At 40.1% G+C, this 18,697-nt stretch overlaps 1 protein-coding gene across 1 annotated transcript in view; it reads left to right on the forward strand.

Moving 5' to 3' along the window:
* The window catches only part of MKX (mohawk homeobox), a 71,751-nt gene that overhangs the window by 781 nt on the left and 52,273 nt on the right, over positions 1 to 18,697 (forward strand). Inside the window, exons 3-5 of the mRNA XM_019529262.1 lie at positions 40 to 199; positions 6,998 to 7,151; positions 8,438 to 8,773. Of these exons, the coding sequence (XP_019384807.1) occupies positions 40 to 199; positions 6,998 to 7,151; positions 8,438 to 8,773 (650 nt within the window). The remainder of the gene's footprint in view (positions 1 to 39; positions 200 to 6,997; positions 7,152 to 8,437; positions 8,774 to 18,697) is intronic.

Raw genomic sequence — 18,697 nt, forward strand, 5'->3', positions numbered from 1 at the left:
ACTAACGGGCCGGCTCGGCCGGGCCTCTCCCCCGCGCAGGACCCGGCAGAGCGGCGGCAAGGTGCGGCACAAGCGGCAGGCGCTGCAGGACATGGCGCGGCCGCTCAAGCAGTGGCTCTACAAGCACCGCGACAATCCCTACCCCACCAAGACCGAGAAGATCCTGCTGGCGCTCGGCTCCCAGATGACCCTGGTGCAGGTGAGGCCCCGCACACAGGCACCGTCCCCGCTGCCATGCCACAGCCCCCGCGCCTCCCCTCGGCCTCTGGCTTCTGGGCTGGGGGATCCCGCGGGCTAGCCAGGCAGCCCAGGCCAGCAGCGATGGATCAGGGCCCTGCTCACCCTCCGAGCTGGGAGCACAAGTACAGCAGCTGCTCAGGCTCCCAACCCAGATCCTGAGGGCCTGCCGCCACAGGACGGCTCCTCTGTCACCCGCAGCGTCCTTATTCCACCCACGGTGGCTGTAGAAGTGTTAGGACAATTCACCAGAAGGTCTTGTGTCTACCAGGGTGAGAAGAACAAGGGCCGTTGTCTCTTCTCATTCTCTAAAATAGCTTCTTTTTTATTTCTGTCCTCAAAGTAAAATCTGGGGGCCGTAACTAAGCACCAGAAATTTTAGCACCAAGTGGGATTTCCAGAAGTTAGGAGGAACTGATGATTTTCCATCTAAAAGCAGGAGGGATAGAAGCAGCTTTCCCATAACATGGCTGTTGCACCCGCAACATGCAAACGGGGTCTGTATGTAGGGGGTCTGTATTTCCAGTTCTTGCAAATCCACACACAAAGGATCTCTGTAATCAGAGACCTACCTTCACCTGCTTTGCTTCTGCCGACAAAACTGTCTCTCTTGTTAGTGGAAGTTTTGTGTTAGGGGTAAGTAGCATAAGATGGGACCCCATGGGTTTGTGAATCTTTGCTTGCTTTTCCACCTGACACTGTCTGATAGATGATGTGGTTGCACGGTTTCAGCTGCTGGGTGGTGCTGTGTCAGGCCTGGATCCCGTTAAGATTTATGCACTGTGAATAGTCTTATTGACTTCTCTGGGACGCCTCACGGCACATTAAGTGAAGCACGTGAGCCCTTGCAGGATTGGGGCCTCAGGACTGTCGGATACATTGTATGTCACTTAGCAGATGATGTCTGTGCAGCAAAATAACACTGAGTATTAGAGAAATAGGAAAGAAATGGGAATCCAGCCTTATTACTTTGTGGATGCCCTTAAAATATTATCCTACAAACTTTGATTCTTACAGGGCTGGCAAAATGTGGAACTTTTACACTTTGGAACATTAGAACATGAAGCTCCGGCACTAGCAAAAAATGCAGAGGTTTGACAAAAATAATATTAATGTCTCAGAAAATGCCAGTTATAACTGGAAGATATAGTTAAAATAACTTGTCTCAGTTTTTAAAAATAGACATGAAAGGATCACTCAGAGTTTTTCAACACGATTACATAGCACTATCCATAATTTACAGCAGTTTAATATGACTCTTATTGTTGGTCTACACCTTTTTTTAGAAGATTTCTGTTTTGTTGGGTTTTTTTTACATGCGACTTTAAAGTATTTTCAGAGTACATGTGTGGAGAAAATATAATTTCACATAGCTGATATATTAGGGAATTTTTCCTTTATTCTTTAGACGTGCCACAGAATAAATATGTAAAGGAAACAGCGTGATTGTTATTCTATAACATTTACATGATGGTAGCACTCAGGCCCCAATCAGGGTCTGCCTTGTGCTAATTGCTGTGCAAACATAGAGCTAGACATGGCCCCTGCTCCACAGAATTTATGATCTAAGAAGGGTGCACACGAAAAAAAATATAGGGCTAAATGAATCCCTGATTTGACGCCATTGACTCTGCTGATGTTAACCCTAGTGACGAATGTTGCCCTTCAGGTGAAAAATAACATTGAAGAATTGTGTGAGCAAGTAGATCTATCTCAATGTACAGATACCATTTGGGTGCACCATTCTTTTACTCCAGAAACATTGTAGCATCTGTAAGACAGATAAATAGATATGTTTGGCATCAGTAGTAATTCCTGAGCCTGGAAGAATAAAACAACACATACCCCAAATGCAGTTTTCAAATGCGGAGGAAGAACAAGACATTATCCAGATAAACCAGTATTATGTTTAATTCTCAAGGTTAAAGAATTTTTATGATCTTAGTTATGCTAGGTAAATCTAAAATAACTTTACTAAAATCTGTGGTGTTACTTTGAACTGCAGCTGGTAAAAAGGAGCAGCTTCTGAGCCGTATTTTTGTATCTGTTTAAAAATGTTATTTTTTGATGTAGGGGTTGCACATTCCAGAAGTGTCAGGCAGGGTGTTGCATGATTGGGCTTCTAATCTAGTTATACTAAGTGCTACAATGCATTGTTGGAGAACTGGGATATAATGTTTCCTTCTGATTGCACACCACATTTTCTAACTAGTCTTTCAATTCTTGATCTTAGCTTTTTTTCCCCACTTCATCACAGATTTCATAGACAATTAGGGCTGAAAGGAACCTTGCAAGATCATTGGGTCCAGGCCCCTGCCCAAGAGGCAGGAAGTCACATGGGGTCAAATGATCCCAGCAAGATAGGCATCCAAGTGTGTTTTGAAAGTATCCAGAGTAGGTGCTTGCACACTACTCCAGGCCCTGGGGACTCGGACAGTTAAGAAGTTTTTCCTTATTCTTGAGGTGCTCTGGTGAACAGACGTTCTCCCAGCTCCGGATGCAATTTGGCTTTCCAGTGCTTTCCAGCCTCCTTCATTCTCAGAGTAGCAGCATGTTTCCATACCTCTCATCATGTTTTCACTAGTTCTTTAAACTTTGAGTCTACTGAAAATATTGCACCTACACTTGCTTACAGGGTCTGATTAGACCTTTCCACTGAAACTCCCATGGAATACCAAGCTATTTTGGAAACTTGTGTTTCTAGAGAACCATCTGCTTGGGTAACTGGTTATGTTGATTGAAATGGTGAACTTGCACTAACTTTGTAGATTGTCTATGAATGACAGGTAACTCCCATGTATGTAAGAGCATTAGCATTGAAGTCTAGCTGCTCCATGCAATGTCCTGGGTTCCAAAAAACATTGCTGTCACTGGAATTGTGTGGCTGGTGCTTTCCTCCTTTGCCTGCCCACTTCTAGTACAGGGAATTGAACAGCCTGGAGGAGGAACAGGCAAGAATTTACTGGTAAACTTTCCGGGGATCAGTATGCAGTCCAGTATCTATTTCCTCAGAAGTTGGCTGTGGCCCCAGATTGTGCCTCTTCTCCATCTCGTCCATTTTCGTCAAATGTACAGCACTGAGAGGGGCTTATGAGGACTTTTCCAGGATCAACTGAAGCAGAGGAAAATGTTTTTGAGGCCACTATCTCACTCTGACCAGTTTTGGGGTCATGTTAGAGTATTTCCTCCCGCTTTCGTTTCTTCCTCTGTCTCAGGTTGTTTAACTATACCATTTTAATAAATCTTTATGTAATGATCTATCTCTTGGTGCTTTGAAAGTGATAGGAAGTTGTTTTATCTCCTGATCCTTAGAAACCTAGGAGAAAAGGCAGATTTTTAGAGGGTTTACCTGGAATCATAGTAACTGGTAGCATAATTTGGGCCAAATTCTGAGCTGAGTATTGGAGTGGGACTCTAGAAGTGTGCGTGCAATGCATGTTACTGTAGCAATATGTCTGACAGGTCAAAACATTATGCTCCCAGTCGCAAAAGGTGAAGACCAGAAAGCACTTCTAAAAGGCTTCCTACATTTTAGGTCATCAGTTAAATTCCAGTTCATAATCCAGCAATTTGTCCTACTAATTTGCCATGAATATGTTTTTTGATTTTGCATTATTACCACAACTTTTGATGTATTTTATTTTAAATTTTGGTTTAGACATTCTTGTGAAATAAAAAAAGAAAAATGGCCATATATTCTTTCCAAAAGGAAATATGAATGGTTTTATTGTTGAATAAGAAGTTATTTGCCATAGCATGATTAATATACTGGTTGTGTGCTGCTGGGGATTTCGTAATATTCACGTTTGCACAGGAGTATCTCTTAACAGTTTACTGGGGAAGAGGATCATTTGGCTATTATCCCTCTTCCAAATCCTTGGCTCTTCTTAAGTAGTCAAACATAACAAATTAAAAGAATCTTTTCAGAATCAAAGCCAAAAGGTCAATATTTCCTGATGCCCAAATAAATATGTTCTTTCTGTTTTGGGCAGATGACTGAAGTTGCTGTAAAGTCTCAACACCAAGAAGCATACTTGTGGTAACTTACCCCATGTTAAACAAAGACCATTCTAGAAACAAGAGAAACATCTTGTTGATGCTTTTCTTATTTTGCATGAACAGAGACATGGTTGCAACAATTTTAATCTTGTAGTTTTCATAAGACACTTAAACACTGGTGGGTTTGCAAGACTAGAATTTTCTCGCAGCAGCTTGTATGCGTCTCATTGGTTTTATATTTTCTGTGATTTCCCAGTGTAGCATGGTAATACAGTTCCTGTGCATCTTAATGGACTTTTGCATAGGGTGCTTTTGTTTATAGTAAATCCTAAGTAACAGTGGTAAGAGAAAAGGCATACTTGCAGACATGCATATTTTTAATGAAAGCTTGACTAGCTTAAAATAATGACAAAACCCCACTGACTTCTGTAGGATGTGGATTTAACCCATAGTATCTTAGGAGCTCTTTGGCAGATAACCCTGACCTCCACTCAGCAGTAGACCTTCAGAATCTGTGTATGAAGTTATCTAAGGAGGAGTCAGTTGCTGGAGTCTATTTCTGAAGAGGGCCTGCATTATCATTCACTTGGAAAAAAGACGCTTGTGTGCTGAGTTAAGATTATTTCTTAGTGATTGAATATTAATATTCATCCTCTCCAGCCAGGAGGCTGAAATTATGAATTGTTCATTTTTATTGATGTGAAAAACATTTGAAGTTGGCATGGAAAAGCTGAATCCACAATTAACTGATAGTATACTCATAAACCACTCTAAGTACTTAAGTCTAACTGCTTTTCTGCTCCCCTGCCTTCTGTCTCTGTACATGGCATTCTGATAGCAGGAGAGCAGAATGTTTCTCATGAGGTGCTTGGAAAGCTGTTAAAATATTCAGCTGAACCCCAAATTGAACAGTCTCTATTACTGCACGTAGGGCTTCAAACTTATTCTAAATCATGTAGAAGTCAGATGACCAATATTTTAGCTGAACAGTCTGGAATGAGTTTGTTAACTGCATTAAAAAGTGGATGGATTCCAATGCAGCCCTTCTGGTTTACTATAATGATTGCTGTGTCAATATGATGAATGTAAACAAGCAGCCCTGGAGTAGAATGAAAATTACTTGGTCTTCTCTGCCAGCTGCAGATTTGGTCTTCTAACCTGTCACAGTAAACTAGAGGGTTTATAAAGTAATGTGTTTGGCATTAGAGTGCTGATCCAGAGCTCACTTGCCTAGCTGTAGAGCTCTGTTTTATGTAAAACAAGTTTTAAGTAAAATAAAAGTGACAAGCTTAAGGATTCTCTATGAAGTTTGAGGTAAAGACCTGAATTGGAATTTTACTTGTCATTAAGCAGGTAGTGTTTATTTTCTTTTTAATCATACTTAAAGAGATAATCTATCCAAAGTAATTAGCTAACTTCTTCTGAGTTGTTTACACACTTTTCCACAATAATTGGATTAAGCAGCAGAGCCAAATGTAGACTGAGATCTGTTTTTTGACTTTGTGGTAGTAGGGTGATATCTGATGGTAAAACATGGGTTAGCTGGCTTTGTAAGATAATATCAATTAAGATACACTGTCTTGCTGGAATCAGTGCAAATGGCTTATCTGTAGCTCTGTATGTCGGCTGTGTCACAGCACAAAAATGGGGGCTTCATGTGAAGAATTCAGAGATGCTCCACATTTTTGTTTTCACATAGTGCTATGGTTTATCCTTTTTGGGGAGATCACATCAAAATACAGTTTACTCTGGAAGGAGCACTTAAAAGTCCTTTCTGATGTTTTTGCTCTCTAAAAATGTACATCTCTCTCAGTATGGGTAGCTTGTTCTCTTTTGCCTTGTTCCACTGATGTCACTAGAGTTTTTCTAGTTTTATCCCAACTTGAGCATAAGTGGAATCCAGCCAGGATTTGCTTAAGGACTGCAAATGCTACCGTTCAAAGTTGGTGCAAGCCCCTGGGGTCATGCTTGGAATGTTTGCATAACGTCCGTGTCATAATGTCAGAGCCTACAGCATGTGTGACATACTTTAACAGTAAAAGTATGAAGTACTATGAAATATTGGTACACCACATTTCTGTCACGGAACCTAGTTTTGGTGAAAGTGTGCATCAGAAGGCACAGCACAGGAGTATTTACATGCCCTTAGCCTTGGAAAATAATGTTTGAGGTAAAACTGTCTAGAGCCACGTGTAGATTTCTGCAGTGGATCACAGCAGGCGTATGTTCTGTACATGATACTCCCTGTAGTCCCTAGTTGTAATTTACCAACGTGGCACAGAGCAGGATTTGTATCTTAATATTACAACATTCAAAAGGGGTTTGTATTCATGCTTATGTAGATCTCACATTGTCAGCTGATAGATCTAACAGTACCCATTAACTTTAACTGAAGAGCTGATAAAATCCTTTAAAATTCTTAATAAAATTTTAGGATACTATCTTTTAATAGAGATGTGAATATAAATTAGTATTATGGAGAATCATTATGAATTAATATGACTATTGTTAATAAGGCAAGTTCTTGATAACCCTTAAGGATGGAGGGCCTGATTCTGCCATCCTGTCTCAGAAAAATCTCCACACTGAATAATGAGTTTTACCAGGGCAGGATTGAGCCCTGGTTTATATGAATGTCTTTCAATCAGAGTTACGTGAAATTTGTGTACAGTATTTTTGTTACTCAACCTGTAGTTGTTGTTGTTGTTTTTGTTTACTTGCTTTTTTTGTCCATAAAATCAATGCATTTGTTTTTATATAGGTATCAAACTGGTTTGCTAATGCGAGACGTCGCCTTAAGAATACTGTCCGGCAGCCAGATCTCAGCTGGGCTTTACGAATAAAATTGTACAACAAATATGTTCAAGGAAATGCTGAAAGACTTAGTGTCAGCAGTGATGATTCATGTTCTGAAGGTTGGTTTATGTTTTTATATTAGTTTTGTTCCACATTTCCAAATGAAACTAAAAACAATTAGACTGTTCAAAATATCTGATGATTTTTCATAAATCCTGCATAAGTCACAGATTTTATTTTGTCATGAATGCATTGTAAGTGTCTGCTTCCAGCTATAACCATGTAATCCCACAAATAGTTAAAGGAGTTATACATCTTTAATCTAAGGGAGAATCTAGCTGTATGTGAGGTATATTTGTCTTTGCTGTGCAATACTGTTATTAGATAACAAAAGCTTTAATGTTTCAGGTACTTCAGGCCTAATCATTTAAGTTGAAATACAACAAAATGCTAAAAAATGCTCATAACTTCAAAAACATAAGGAATCTTACTGATGTCAAAGGGCCTTAAAATTCCTAGACTCATGTGATATTAAATTCTGATAAGGCCAAATGGCTGTCACTTTATTAACAAAGAAGGCAGAACTAACCTTGTAGACTAACTGAATCAGAGATGCATAAGCTTTTGTGAGCAAGACTGATCTGTTTAACGTGAGTGAGACTCTTCATGTTGTAATATAAGAAGGATTTGGCTTGTAGTGTTCTTGCATATTGGAACCAGGAAAGACATTCCTTGAAAATGTTCTTGATACATGATATGTCCCTTTCTTGCAAAATTAAAGTCTCAGAAAAATTGTAAATAGCACACTGCTTTTGTTTTCTGAGAGATTATATTGATCAAACACAGAAACATCTTCATTAGTTTTTCAATAATGTGTGCACAGGTTTATCTCTTTTAGTCATATTTGGAATGACTAAATGCTACAAAATATTGTTGAATATATTTGTTTACATTTTTAATTAATTTGTTTCAGGTGTGCTCATGTTTCTTTTGTGTTACTTCCCATAACATGTTGGTTACAGGGAAGTTAAAAGAGCAGATATTTTAGGGTATTCATAAGAATGCTGTTTCAGACTCATTTCATGTATTTGTCTTGGAAGCAGGGTGCAAAGAATAAATAAAGTTGATCCCATGAGGCTATTTAAAAGGAACACGTGATTTTTGTGGCTATTCATGCAGATCAGCTTTTGAATATTGAACATACACACTGTAGTGCTCGTGTTAAAATTACAGACTGACAATTATTTTCTGAAATTTAGCTAGCAAATGGTTTAGAATAGCAAAAAACGTTTGGGTAAAAATTGTAAATTATTTGTTCACTTTCTGTCATGATTATGTATATTTAAAGTACATAGTTTCAGATGCTCTAAAGATACTTTATAATAATTATACATTTCTTCTTCAGATGGAGAAAATCCTCCAAGAAACCATATGAATGAAGGGGGATATAACAAACCAGTTCATCACACTGTGATTAAAACTGAGAGTTCTGTAATAAAAACAGGAGTGAGACCAGAGACAAGTGCCAGTGAGGATTATGTGTCACCCCCCAAATACAAAAGCAGCTTATTGAATCGTTACCTAAATGACTCATTGAGGCACGTCATGGCCACTAATGCAGCTATGATGGAAAAAACAAGGCAAAGGAATCATTCTGGTTCATTTAGTTCCAATGAATTTGAAGAGGAATTGGTGTCCCCATCATCATCAGAAACTGAAGGCAATTTTGTCTACCGGACAGGTAAGGGAATTCTTCATGTAACATTTTAAAACATGGTTGTTTATAAAAGCTTACTGTCTCCTGAAAGTAAGCAATGTGCTCCATTCTGACTTTAATGAGACTGGATAACTCCCATTAGTGTTACATTTGCAATAGCATAGTTACAAGCTATTATAGTAGTCCACTAAATTAAGCGTTCCTGCTGGAAATAATGTATGCCGAATGGATAGTGGGATCAGAGGCTATTGTAGAGAGCTGAGAGTGGGAACTATTGCATCTCAACCTCAGAGAGAACTCTTGCAATATACCTAAGACACAAAAAGGCATGTATGAAGCCAGGATTTTTGTAATGGGTGCCCAATTCAGTAATTATGTAGTATGAAAAACATACAGTGTTCAAGAGCCTTTCTCTGTCTCCAGCTGCAGTCATGTAACCAGTGGTGAAAGTACCTCCCATGGCTCTAGACTGGCAATAGAAAAACACCTGGAGTTCTTAGCGTGTTACATATTCCCCAACCAGTCCATATGGTTCCTTTACCTCACTTCCTTACCTCCTATAGGGCCTTGTTACATGTTGCCCTTCGAGCTGCTCAAATGTTGATCAGTGATAGTGCTAGCTTGAGGTTGGAGCAGTCAGACCTTAAAGCTAAAAACCTTTTCTGACCCCCATCTGCACAGCTGTGATTTGCCACTACAGGGCGAGCCAACAGGGGCCTGACTAGGAGCTACAGCTGTGGGTTGTGACCATGGAGCTTGTGAGTCAAGATAGGCTTCTATACCTGTTCTGTTTGTGGGGGAGGGGATGAGAGGTGGGTTGCAGGGGGGGAAAGGGACATGAAGCTGGGAAGCAGAGTAATGGGATGGGTGTGGGCAATGAATTGGGAAGTGGAAAGGAAATGGGGATGGGGGAAGGGTGGTGAAATGAAGTCAATCACTGAAGGAAAAAATAAGTAAAAAAATAAACAATTTAAAAAGAAAGGAAATAATTTAAAGGTTTCTTGTTTAATAAATTGGGATTGGAGTGGGGGGTGCTAGTTATGCTTCATGGGGAGTGGGTGACTGGGAGATAGGAGCAGTGAGGGGAAAGTGCTTCCGGGGGAGCTACTGCACCAGGAAGGAAGAAAATCCCACCTCCATGGGGACCCAGTCCAGCCCCCTACCTTGTTTTCCCCCTAATGGACCCCATTCCTGGACCTGACTGTGTCCTGCAACTTGACTAGGTGGCTTGCACTCTGCAGGCTGTTTGAACAGGGTTGCACTCCTCAGAGGTGGGAGGGGGAGTTGGCTTGGTGTTAGAATCATGCCCTGGGCAGTAGATTTCAGGTGGTAGAAAGTTTGTCTACATAAAACAAGAGAGTGGGGGAGGCGACACTGCATTGTAGGATGCTGGAGAACTGTAACTTGGATCACTTATGTGTAGGGAGGGGCCACACACTAACGGAACATGAGCTGAGTAACATGGATCAACAAAAACCTGTCCTGGAGTGGCTTAAATTTAAGCCGCTTAAAGTGTGCTTAAAACTAGTTTCAGGTGTTCATGTGTGGACAATCCAGGAATTAAGAGCTCCAGGAGCTGCATAAAATTAATGTGTGTAACAAGGCCACACAGTAGAGGGGTAGTTAGCCATGTTGTCTGAAGCCAGTTGGAAGGCAAGGTAAAGTTTCACCTTCTAGTTTAACTGAATCAAAAATACATAAGCTTTCGTGAGTCTTAGTTCACACCTGATGAAGTGAGCTATGGCTCACAAAAACTTATTCATCTTTGATTCAGTTAGTCTGTAAGGTTTGCCTCTACTTTGCCTTCTGTCTGATGCAGGGGATTCAGTATTCAAGATAAATCAGCTTCAGTGGGAGCATCTACATGTGCACATTTACTACTCAGTAACCAAAATTACCATGCAGTATGGATACACGTCTGCCCTTGCACACCTGTACTGCACAGTAAATATAGTGACTTACACTGACTTGAGCATAAATTTGATACCTGAATTATGCAAGTATCAAATTTATGCCTGATTAGTTACCATGCAGTAACGTGTGTAGTTGGGTTACTGCACAGTAACCCAGGGGGCCTGCCTGCTGGGTCTGCCCAGCCACTAGTGGGCCAGCCTGAGCCCAGTCCCAGAGCTCCTGGCTGGCCACTTCTCTTAGCTTCGACTTGGGACTGAAGTTAGTCCCAAGTGCTGGCAGCTATGTGGCTGGAGGCTGGAGCTCCCTGCGGTGGCCACAGGGGCACATGGCAGGCTGCTTTGACCTGGGACTAAATTTAGTCCCAGGTCATCTGCATGTGTAGACCCCAGCCTATTCCTGCTTACTGTACAGTAGCTTATTGAAGTAAATTTAAGATGGTGTAAGTGCACGTGTAGACATGCCCAGTATGTAACCATTTGCAGCTTGCACAACATGATGTGTTGGAGCTTATGCACCTCTTACTGCTGTGTAAATCCATGCGTGGCCGGGCCCAGATTTGTTGTACTCTATAGGCAAAGAGCCCTGCGGGAGCGGATGAAATCCTAGCCCTAGCTTTTAAACATCTTGATTTAATGGTTAGGTTTTTCTTTATTTGTTTATTTTAATCTTAGCAATAAAAAGCAAAAGAAAGTATGATTGATATCACTCATCAAGTTCTGTCAGAAAAAGGCATCGTGGACAAAACCCTGCCTGACTTGCACTGCTTGGACAAGTGTCAGTCAGAGCAAGTAAAGGACTCAAGGGGGTGCTGCTGGAGAGAGTGGCTTCTCACAGGCCAGAAGGGGAAACACCCTGCAAGGTCCTTTTTGCAGAGCTCACTCCAAACTCTTTGGGGTAAGGTCCAGTGTTCTCCTTCCATTGCTAGAAAACAGTCTTTGAACCTGGGCCCTGTGAGTCTCCTTAAGGATGTTAGAGGCTAGCACAGCATCAGCCTAGGCCTCCGCACTAGTTCTGGGATTCCTTTGCTGGAGTGGCTCTACCAGAGACTCTTGAGCAGCTTTTAGCAGTGACTATTTTACTATAGTATGGCGGGGCTCTAGATAGTGTTCACTTCCCTGCAGTTTCTTGGCTGAGTTGCTTGGGAAGTAATGGTGCACACTGCTCTTGACCTTGTCTGCAACCTTCTATACCTCATCCCTGGCCCATTTCCCAGGATCTCTGTCCTTGTGGAGGGTCCTCCACTGATCTAAGGGACAAAATGCAGGGCTGTGGAGGAAGCAGGCACCTTATATATCCACTTCTTAGGGTTTGACTGGGCCCAGGATTTAGGTTATGTGGTAAAATGAAATGTCTGTAGAGTGGGAATAATGAATGCAGAGTGAATACATTTCAAAATTAAGTCTTTTGCTCATTTAGCATTATTTTTCAACATACCAAATGCATTTGGTCCACATTATGGGCTTATTGTCTGCCAAGTTTTATTTTTAAATCAAAAGTTATTCAAGACCAGATACGGCAGCTCAGACATGTAAACTCCTGGTTTTTTTCTGTGCTTTCATGCTATAACTTAAAAATGGACATAAACTTTTTTTTTCTGAATTGTAATAAATTTGCTACCGGATTAAGTTTTGTCTGCCAAGTCAAAATAGGGTCCTTTTACTGGGAAGCCTGAGACTGGCCCATTGTAACTGCAGCAGAGCTAATGGGATAAACTAGAAGGAACAAATAGCATTTTTTCCTCTAAAAGTTTGTTAGTGTGGCATATTTGGAACTCCTTGGGAGTGCTTATTAAATTACTTTCGAAATCTCTTTATTAACTTGTGCATGCAGTAGTCTTTTGGTGAGTGCAGAGTAACAACTTTTGGCTACATTTTTATTCTTCTCAACCTTCTGCTTATCTGTGGAAATAAAAAGGCCATGTGAACATATAATATATGTTTCCCCTTGAAGAGCCACTTGTGAAATAATGGATACTGGTTTGCTACTTTAAACTACAGATTTCATTTTATTAAATGGATTTTGGTGATGTTTTAAGTTACAAGAACAGACTCCATAATTAAATTTAATGTGTGTATTTTCAAGTTAAAATCCATTTACGAGAACTATTTTAGAAATACTTGAAATTATTAAAACAGCTGCTAGACAGTTAAAATAAAGGAGTTTTAACTTTTCATAAGTTTCTTACTCAGTTTAGATAGTATTTTGACTACTCTTCCCAGAATAGTCACATAAAAGACATGTATGCATGTCTTCAAAAATATCTGTGTTGCATCCTTTTAATGCTAGACTGGTGGACTATAGTTTTCTGATGTCATTTATAACTTTCTGATAATGGATAACACTATGGATGACTTTATGTTTATTGACTCCTTCTGTGTAGTTCCTATTAGTTAAAAGAAATAAGAAAGTTTTAGTAGACAGGAGTTGAATTAGAGTTTCAAATGATCTGATCGGCATTCCAGTTTATGAGAACAGCTTGTTTGGCATTTAAATTACCCATGAGAGAAAATGGATTCACATTTTAGTTTTGGAAAATATTTAGAAAAATGTATATGTTTGAGCGTAAGAAATCAAGCCAGGAAAAATGTTATTTTGAAACAAGATATTTATTGTTCTCTCACATAAAATTAATGTCTTTTTTTGCTAATTGTGATCAGAAAGTTTTCTTTCAGCAGCTGGTCCGTTTTATTGGTTAGATTTTTATTTCACTTGCATCAGTATATCTGCAGTGACTCGTGTTAGTAGAGTCCAGTGTAACTAAGATTAGAATGTGACCATGTATGTCCGAATGGTTCTGATCAAATTGACAGGATACAAGTTTAGCATTCTGAGACAGAAAAAAAATGCATTTTAAAGTTGATAAAAGAAGATGAGTTGTACCATTTCCCATTCCAGTCATTAGCTTGCTTATAAACACGGGTGTGTGCTCCCTCAAATCCATGCGTGGAATTAGGTTTACATGCATAAAGATAAAAGATAAAGTATAAATAACAGATAAAGTATATAACCTGTTGTTAGGAAAATAGTTTTGTGTTATGCTTCTGAAAGCCATTGTGAGATCCTTAAGAACCAGAATTCAGAATTTTAATATAAAGCCTACCACAGTCTTCAGATGTTATATAGTATATGTTGCAAAACTGAAAGCTTTTATACTTTTTGTATTTGGATTGGATCTTTCTTTAATCATTCCATATCTTCCTCATAGATTGCCGACATTTGCTAAATAAGAACAAACTAAAATTATATGCAACACTGCCAGATCATGTAATAATAGCTCAGTGAAAAATGGAGAGAGCAAATACATTCATACATATCACATATGTAAGTGTTTGTGTTAAGTGGATGCACTTATATTTTCTGTTATTTATACTGTAGTCATTTAAAACAGCAGATTATCTAACCAGAGGAGTCTTTAATTCAGCTATCATTTATATAGAATCAATTAAATTTTTCTACCTTAAATTGACCTTTCTAATGTGTCTCAAAGTTTCCAGTTTGGTTTAGTTTAAGCTTTAGTTAAAAACCTTTTTAATAGGGAGCCATTTCTTGCTTGTTCCTGGGATTGCAGTCACTTGGGATAAATCCCATTGTATAGTGTTCTACTGTTTCCCCTGGACATATGAAGAACTGGAAACTTAATTAATCTACCATTATTATTTGTATTGCAACTGTACTGCAGAGGTCACGGACCCTTTGTGCTAAGCTATGTACAAATATGTAACAAAACAATCTAAAAATATTTATAGTGAGAACTGGATGTAAATCAAAAATTTAAGTTAATTCTAGACCGGTGGGTTCATGAAAATTTTAACATTGAAATTATCTTGTGATCCTCCAAAAACACTCCAACTCTTGGTCACCTTTTGAAACAGAATGTTCTGCCTTGTTACAGCTCAAGGAATTTAAAAATACCAGCTTCCTGGAATGTCACTGTTTTGTGAGCCAGGATGATAAACTAAGGCAAAACTTAAAAAAAACAAAAACAAAAAACCCAAAACCCACACACGCACACGCACACCCCCACTCTCTCTGAAAGTATGATCGAGAGAGAGAGAAAGGAAGAAATGTCAGAATGGAGAGTTTGCAAACTTTGTACAGATGGATTTTCATTAGTCAAACTTAATGTGCGACTTAGTCTAGTAGAAGAACCAGAACAAATAAAAAAAGAACAAGGAAACTAGGACTCAAATCTGGAGGGGAGGTACCTTAAAAAAAAACCTTGAGAGACTGGCTGAGTGTGAAGACGTTTGATCTTTATTTTCAGTCATTTGTAGGCAGGAGTGTGTTTAGTTTCTGATGTCTTCATCTCTGCTGCTGGTTTGTTTTTATTTTTTTCCTCTTTTCGTCATTCTAATTCCAGGGGATTTACAATTTCATATGGCCTGATTCTGTGTCCTCTGTCACAAGAGGCTGAGTTTGCCAAATTCACCCTGAAGGTTTTCAGCATCCCGACCTCACAGAAAAAGAGAAGATTCAGCACATTGTAGGTCCAGACCTTTGGTTGTAGATACCTCTTTATACCTGTATTTGTGCATAAGAGTATGTACACATCATATATATGTATATGCACACACAAGCTTAGAGTCGCCATACAGAACAGCTCTGTAGTTTTGTGTGGTCTTTACCAACTTCTCTTTTCCATTTAACTTTTTTCAGAAATTAACATGTAATTAAAAATGAGCAATACAATTTAAAAGCATAACCTGAATACAATGAAACATCTTCAGAAACCACTCTAAAGAGCACCAAAACTTCCAGAATTAATGATTTCTGTAAGTGTGGACCAAAAAAACCCATACTGGAATCCTTGGGGATGTTTTGAAATAAATGATCATTTAAGACAGCAGAAAGAGGTCCCTGCTGCAGACCTCAGTATAGTCAAGCACTGAAATTGAGAAGCTGAACATCAAGTAGAGGAGTACGTGCATGAAACAACACTACTGCAATTTGAAAGTTACACAATTAAAATCAGGTTGCTTGTATATTGCCTGATTAGGCAATCTTTTATCTCCCTTATATTTAGGGAGTTTTGTGTTTAATTTCTCGTCATTATTTTAAAAAGAAAGAAATTATACTAAAAAGGGACAGCATCAATCCAAATCTATCGCATGTGTTATAAGTAAAAGGCAGTAATTTTTAAGTCCAGTTTTGCTTTTAACTGCTTAGACTGTTTCACTTGTTTCGTTTCCTTTGGTTTGAACAATGAAAATCATTGAGTCACTTTCACTTTTTCTCATGTTTAGTTTCCATCTATTTTCTCAGTTCTGCAGTGTTTGGGTTGCAAATAGAGTTGATCAGGAATTTTTCAACACTTTTGTTGTTGTTGTTGTTGGTTGGGAAATGCTGATTTACCAAACTTTTTTTTTCCTGGAAGCACATCAATTTTTGGTACAACTCTCTTTGGTTCAAGAATTTCTAGTAAGCAAGAGTGAGAACACCATTCAGGATTCCTGATAGCCTGGTGGTCAGGGTATCTTTGGGGGCTCTTGGACGCACAGGTTCATGTTCCTGCTTTTCCTGGTTTGGAGGAGCAACTTAAATGAAAGCATCCTCCAAATGTCAAGTGAATGTTTGACCACTTCTGTTGATTCTGCCTCTAGATTTGTATAACAAATCAAATATTCATTAGCATAAAGTAAATGCTATGCAACAGAAGAAAGGAAAGAGAGACTGGCCTTGTAGCCTGGTAGTTAAGGAGTCTGGAACAGGGATTTCAATCTAGGTCTCCCTCACTTCAGATGAGTGACCTACCACCAGTTTGTTGGCTATTCTGTAATGGGTCTATCTCTCAGTCTCTCCCCTACCCCTGTTCCCCAAGCACACACCTTTCTTTTCTTTGTCTTTCTTTCTCTTTCATTTTTATGAAATACAATTTTTGTTTTCTCACCAGCTCTGACTGCAAACACTTCAGGAAAATGTTTATTTGTCTAACAAAACCACTGTCTTTATTTATTTATTTTTAGAATTTAAACCATTTACCTTAGCTTTCATTTATTTGCAAGCTTGATATGACATTTTTGAGACTGGTAAAGGAATTGTTGGCCCAAAGTAGCCCAATGTCAGGGTTCCCATTAGGGTTGTTCAGACCCCAAGGATGGAAGAGGGTAGGGGTGTGAAGCTCACTGCTGCTGCTGTTACTTCTGTTGATGTCATGACACAACAGACATTCCCAGGCACTTCAATAAAAGCAAAATCAAGGCAATTTTCTGGTTGTGGATAATTTTCTGCAAAAGAGTTTGCTTCAGGGCAGTGGTACACTAGCTTTGATTTGCAATGGCTTTATAATTACAGCAGAGTATTTTTATGTTTTTTAAACAAAAGCTTTGAAATTGAAAAGATTGCAACATGTGACATAATATTCAGAGGGACCTAAAAAGCATGGGTTCAGCAGTGTTTTCATGCCCTTGATGATCTGTGTGCTTCATTGAGTCCATTACCATTTCTCTATTCCACATGTTCTTAGCAGCCATCTAAAAGCAGCAGTCCCTGTACTTGGCCAGAACCTTTTTCAGACTGGATGAGAAATATGTATAGCATTGTGAGCCTAGGGCAGATGTACAATAGGTAGGTTCTGCTAAAATGTTAGGGGAGGGCAGAATAGGACTCACTCCTCAAAACAGTCTGGCAATTGTTAACACATTTTTATCGTTAATACCTTCATTCAGACTAAGCAAATTCTCCAGTCCTCAGTGAGGACTATGCCCCTGCAAAGTTTCAGACTATTCATCCAAATGTAGTGGAAAAAATAATTATGTTTGGACAACAGTAAAAGGCTTTTTTTCTATTCTCTGAATACCCAAAATGGCCATAGGAATTTTACATAAAAGCAAGAAAGGAGACCGGCACAAAATGTATACATTTCAGGAAGATGTAAATGTGTGAAAACAGATGGGTCTAATGGCTATTGCTTTGCAGCTTTAGTTACCATAACAGGACCAATAATGAATGTAATAAAGAAACAAGTAAGAACTTAACATTTAAAAAAGGAAGCTGAAAAACTGAGAAAACTGTGCTGTTGCTGTTGTTAATTAGGTATGTCATGGAGCGGGGTCCTAGGAGCAGCTGTGATCTCCCCTAGTGCCCCCTACCGTGCCAAGTTTACTTCAAGCACCCTCAATCTCACCTGCCACGTCTTGATCTTAAATATTAAAGGGAGGCTGCCTTTCATCCTCTTGGACACAGTTTTCTCCTGCTGGCACTCGTCTTGTTCTTACAATGGGGTTTCCGTGCACCCCGGCCTTATGGGCAAGGCGTAGCTCCAGCCACCCCTGTACCATGCCCCAAGCCTCACTGATGTGCCAGACATTATTTGGTCTGTCTCGCAACCATGCGCCCCACCAGCGTTCTGGCTTGTCTCACAACCATGTGCCCCACTAGTGCTCTGGCTTTCCTCTGCCTTTGCTCTGGGGCTTCCACAGCCTTGGGGCTCAGGTGGCTGTAGCCATGCCTGGCCCCAAGTCACCTCCTCGGGGTCTTGAACCTCCTGCAGGGCTCAGGCAGCCTCAGCCTTACCCGGCCTCCAATTCTCTGCTCCCCTTCTCAGGGCTGAGGTCAGTGCACCCCCCAAATACTGCGCCCTCTCTGGCACCAGGGTCCCCACACTACTGCGGAGCCCCTATGAGGCCTCCTCCAACCCCTAATAGCCTTACCCAAACTACCGGTGGTAAACAGTAAACAGAAACTCAAGCCTCTTGGCTACAACATAAATTCGAGCTGCTTGGCTATAACTTTAGTCCCGCTGCATCCAGGGTGCTCTATCCTTCCTCCGGTCTCAAAGCTATACCTGCAGTCTAGCCTCTCCTCTTTGTTCAGTCTGGAAGAGCTCCTTCCTCTAGGGCTGCTGGCAGAGAACCACCTGCCTGGCCTTAGCCTGTGAATTATATAGGGGTCAGGCCCTGCCCCTTCCTGTCAGCTGACTTCTACAGGCTGCCCTGGCAACCTGCAGCTGGACTCCTTACTTGCTGCTCCATAGGTAGCAGGCGCCTCAGTGCCCTGCTACACACCTCCCCTCTTTATAGGAGCAGAGCACTGAGG

This window comes from Crocodylus porosus, unplaced genomic scaffold (assembly GCF_001723895.1).
Source record: "Crocodylus porosus isolate Cpor-Errol unplaced genomic scaffold, CroPor_comp1, whole genome shotgun sequence".
Lineage (NCBI taxonomy): Eukaryota > Metazoa > Chordata > Crocodylia > Crocodylidae > Crocodylus > Crocodylus porosus.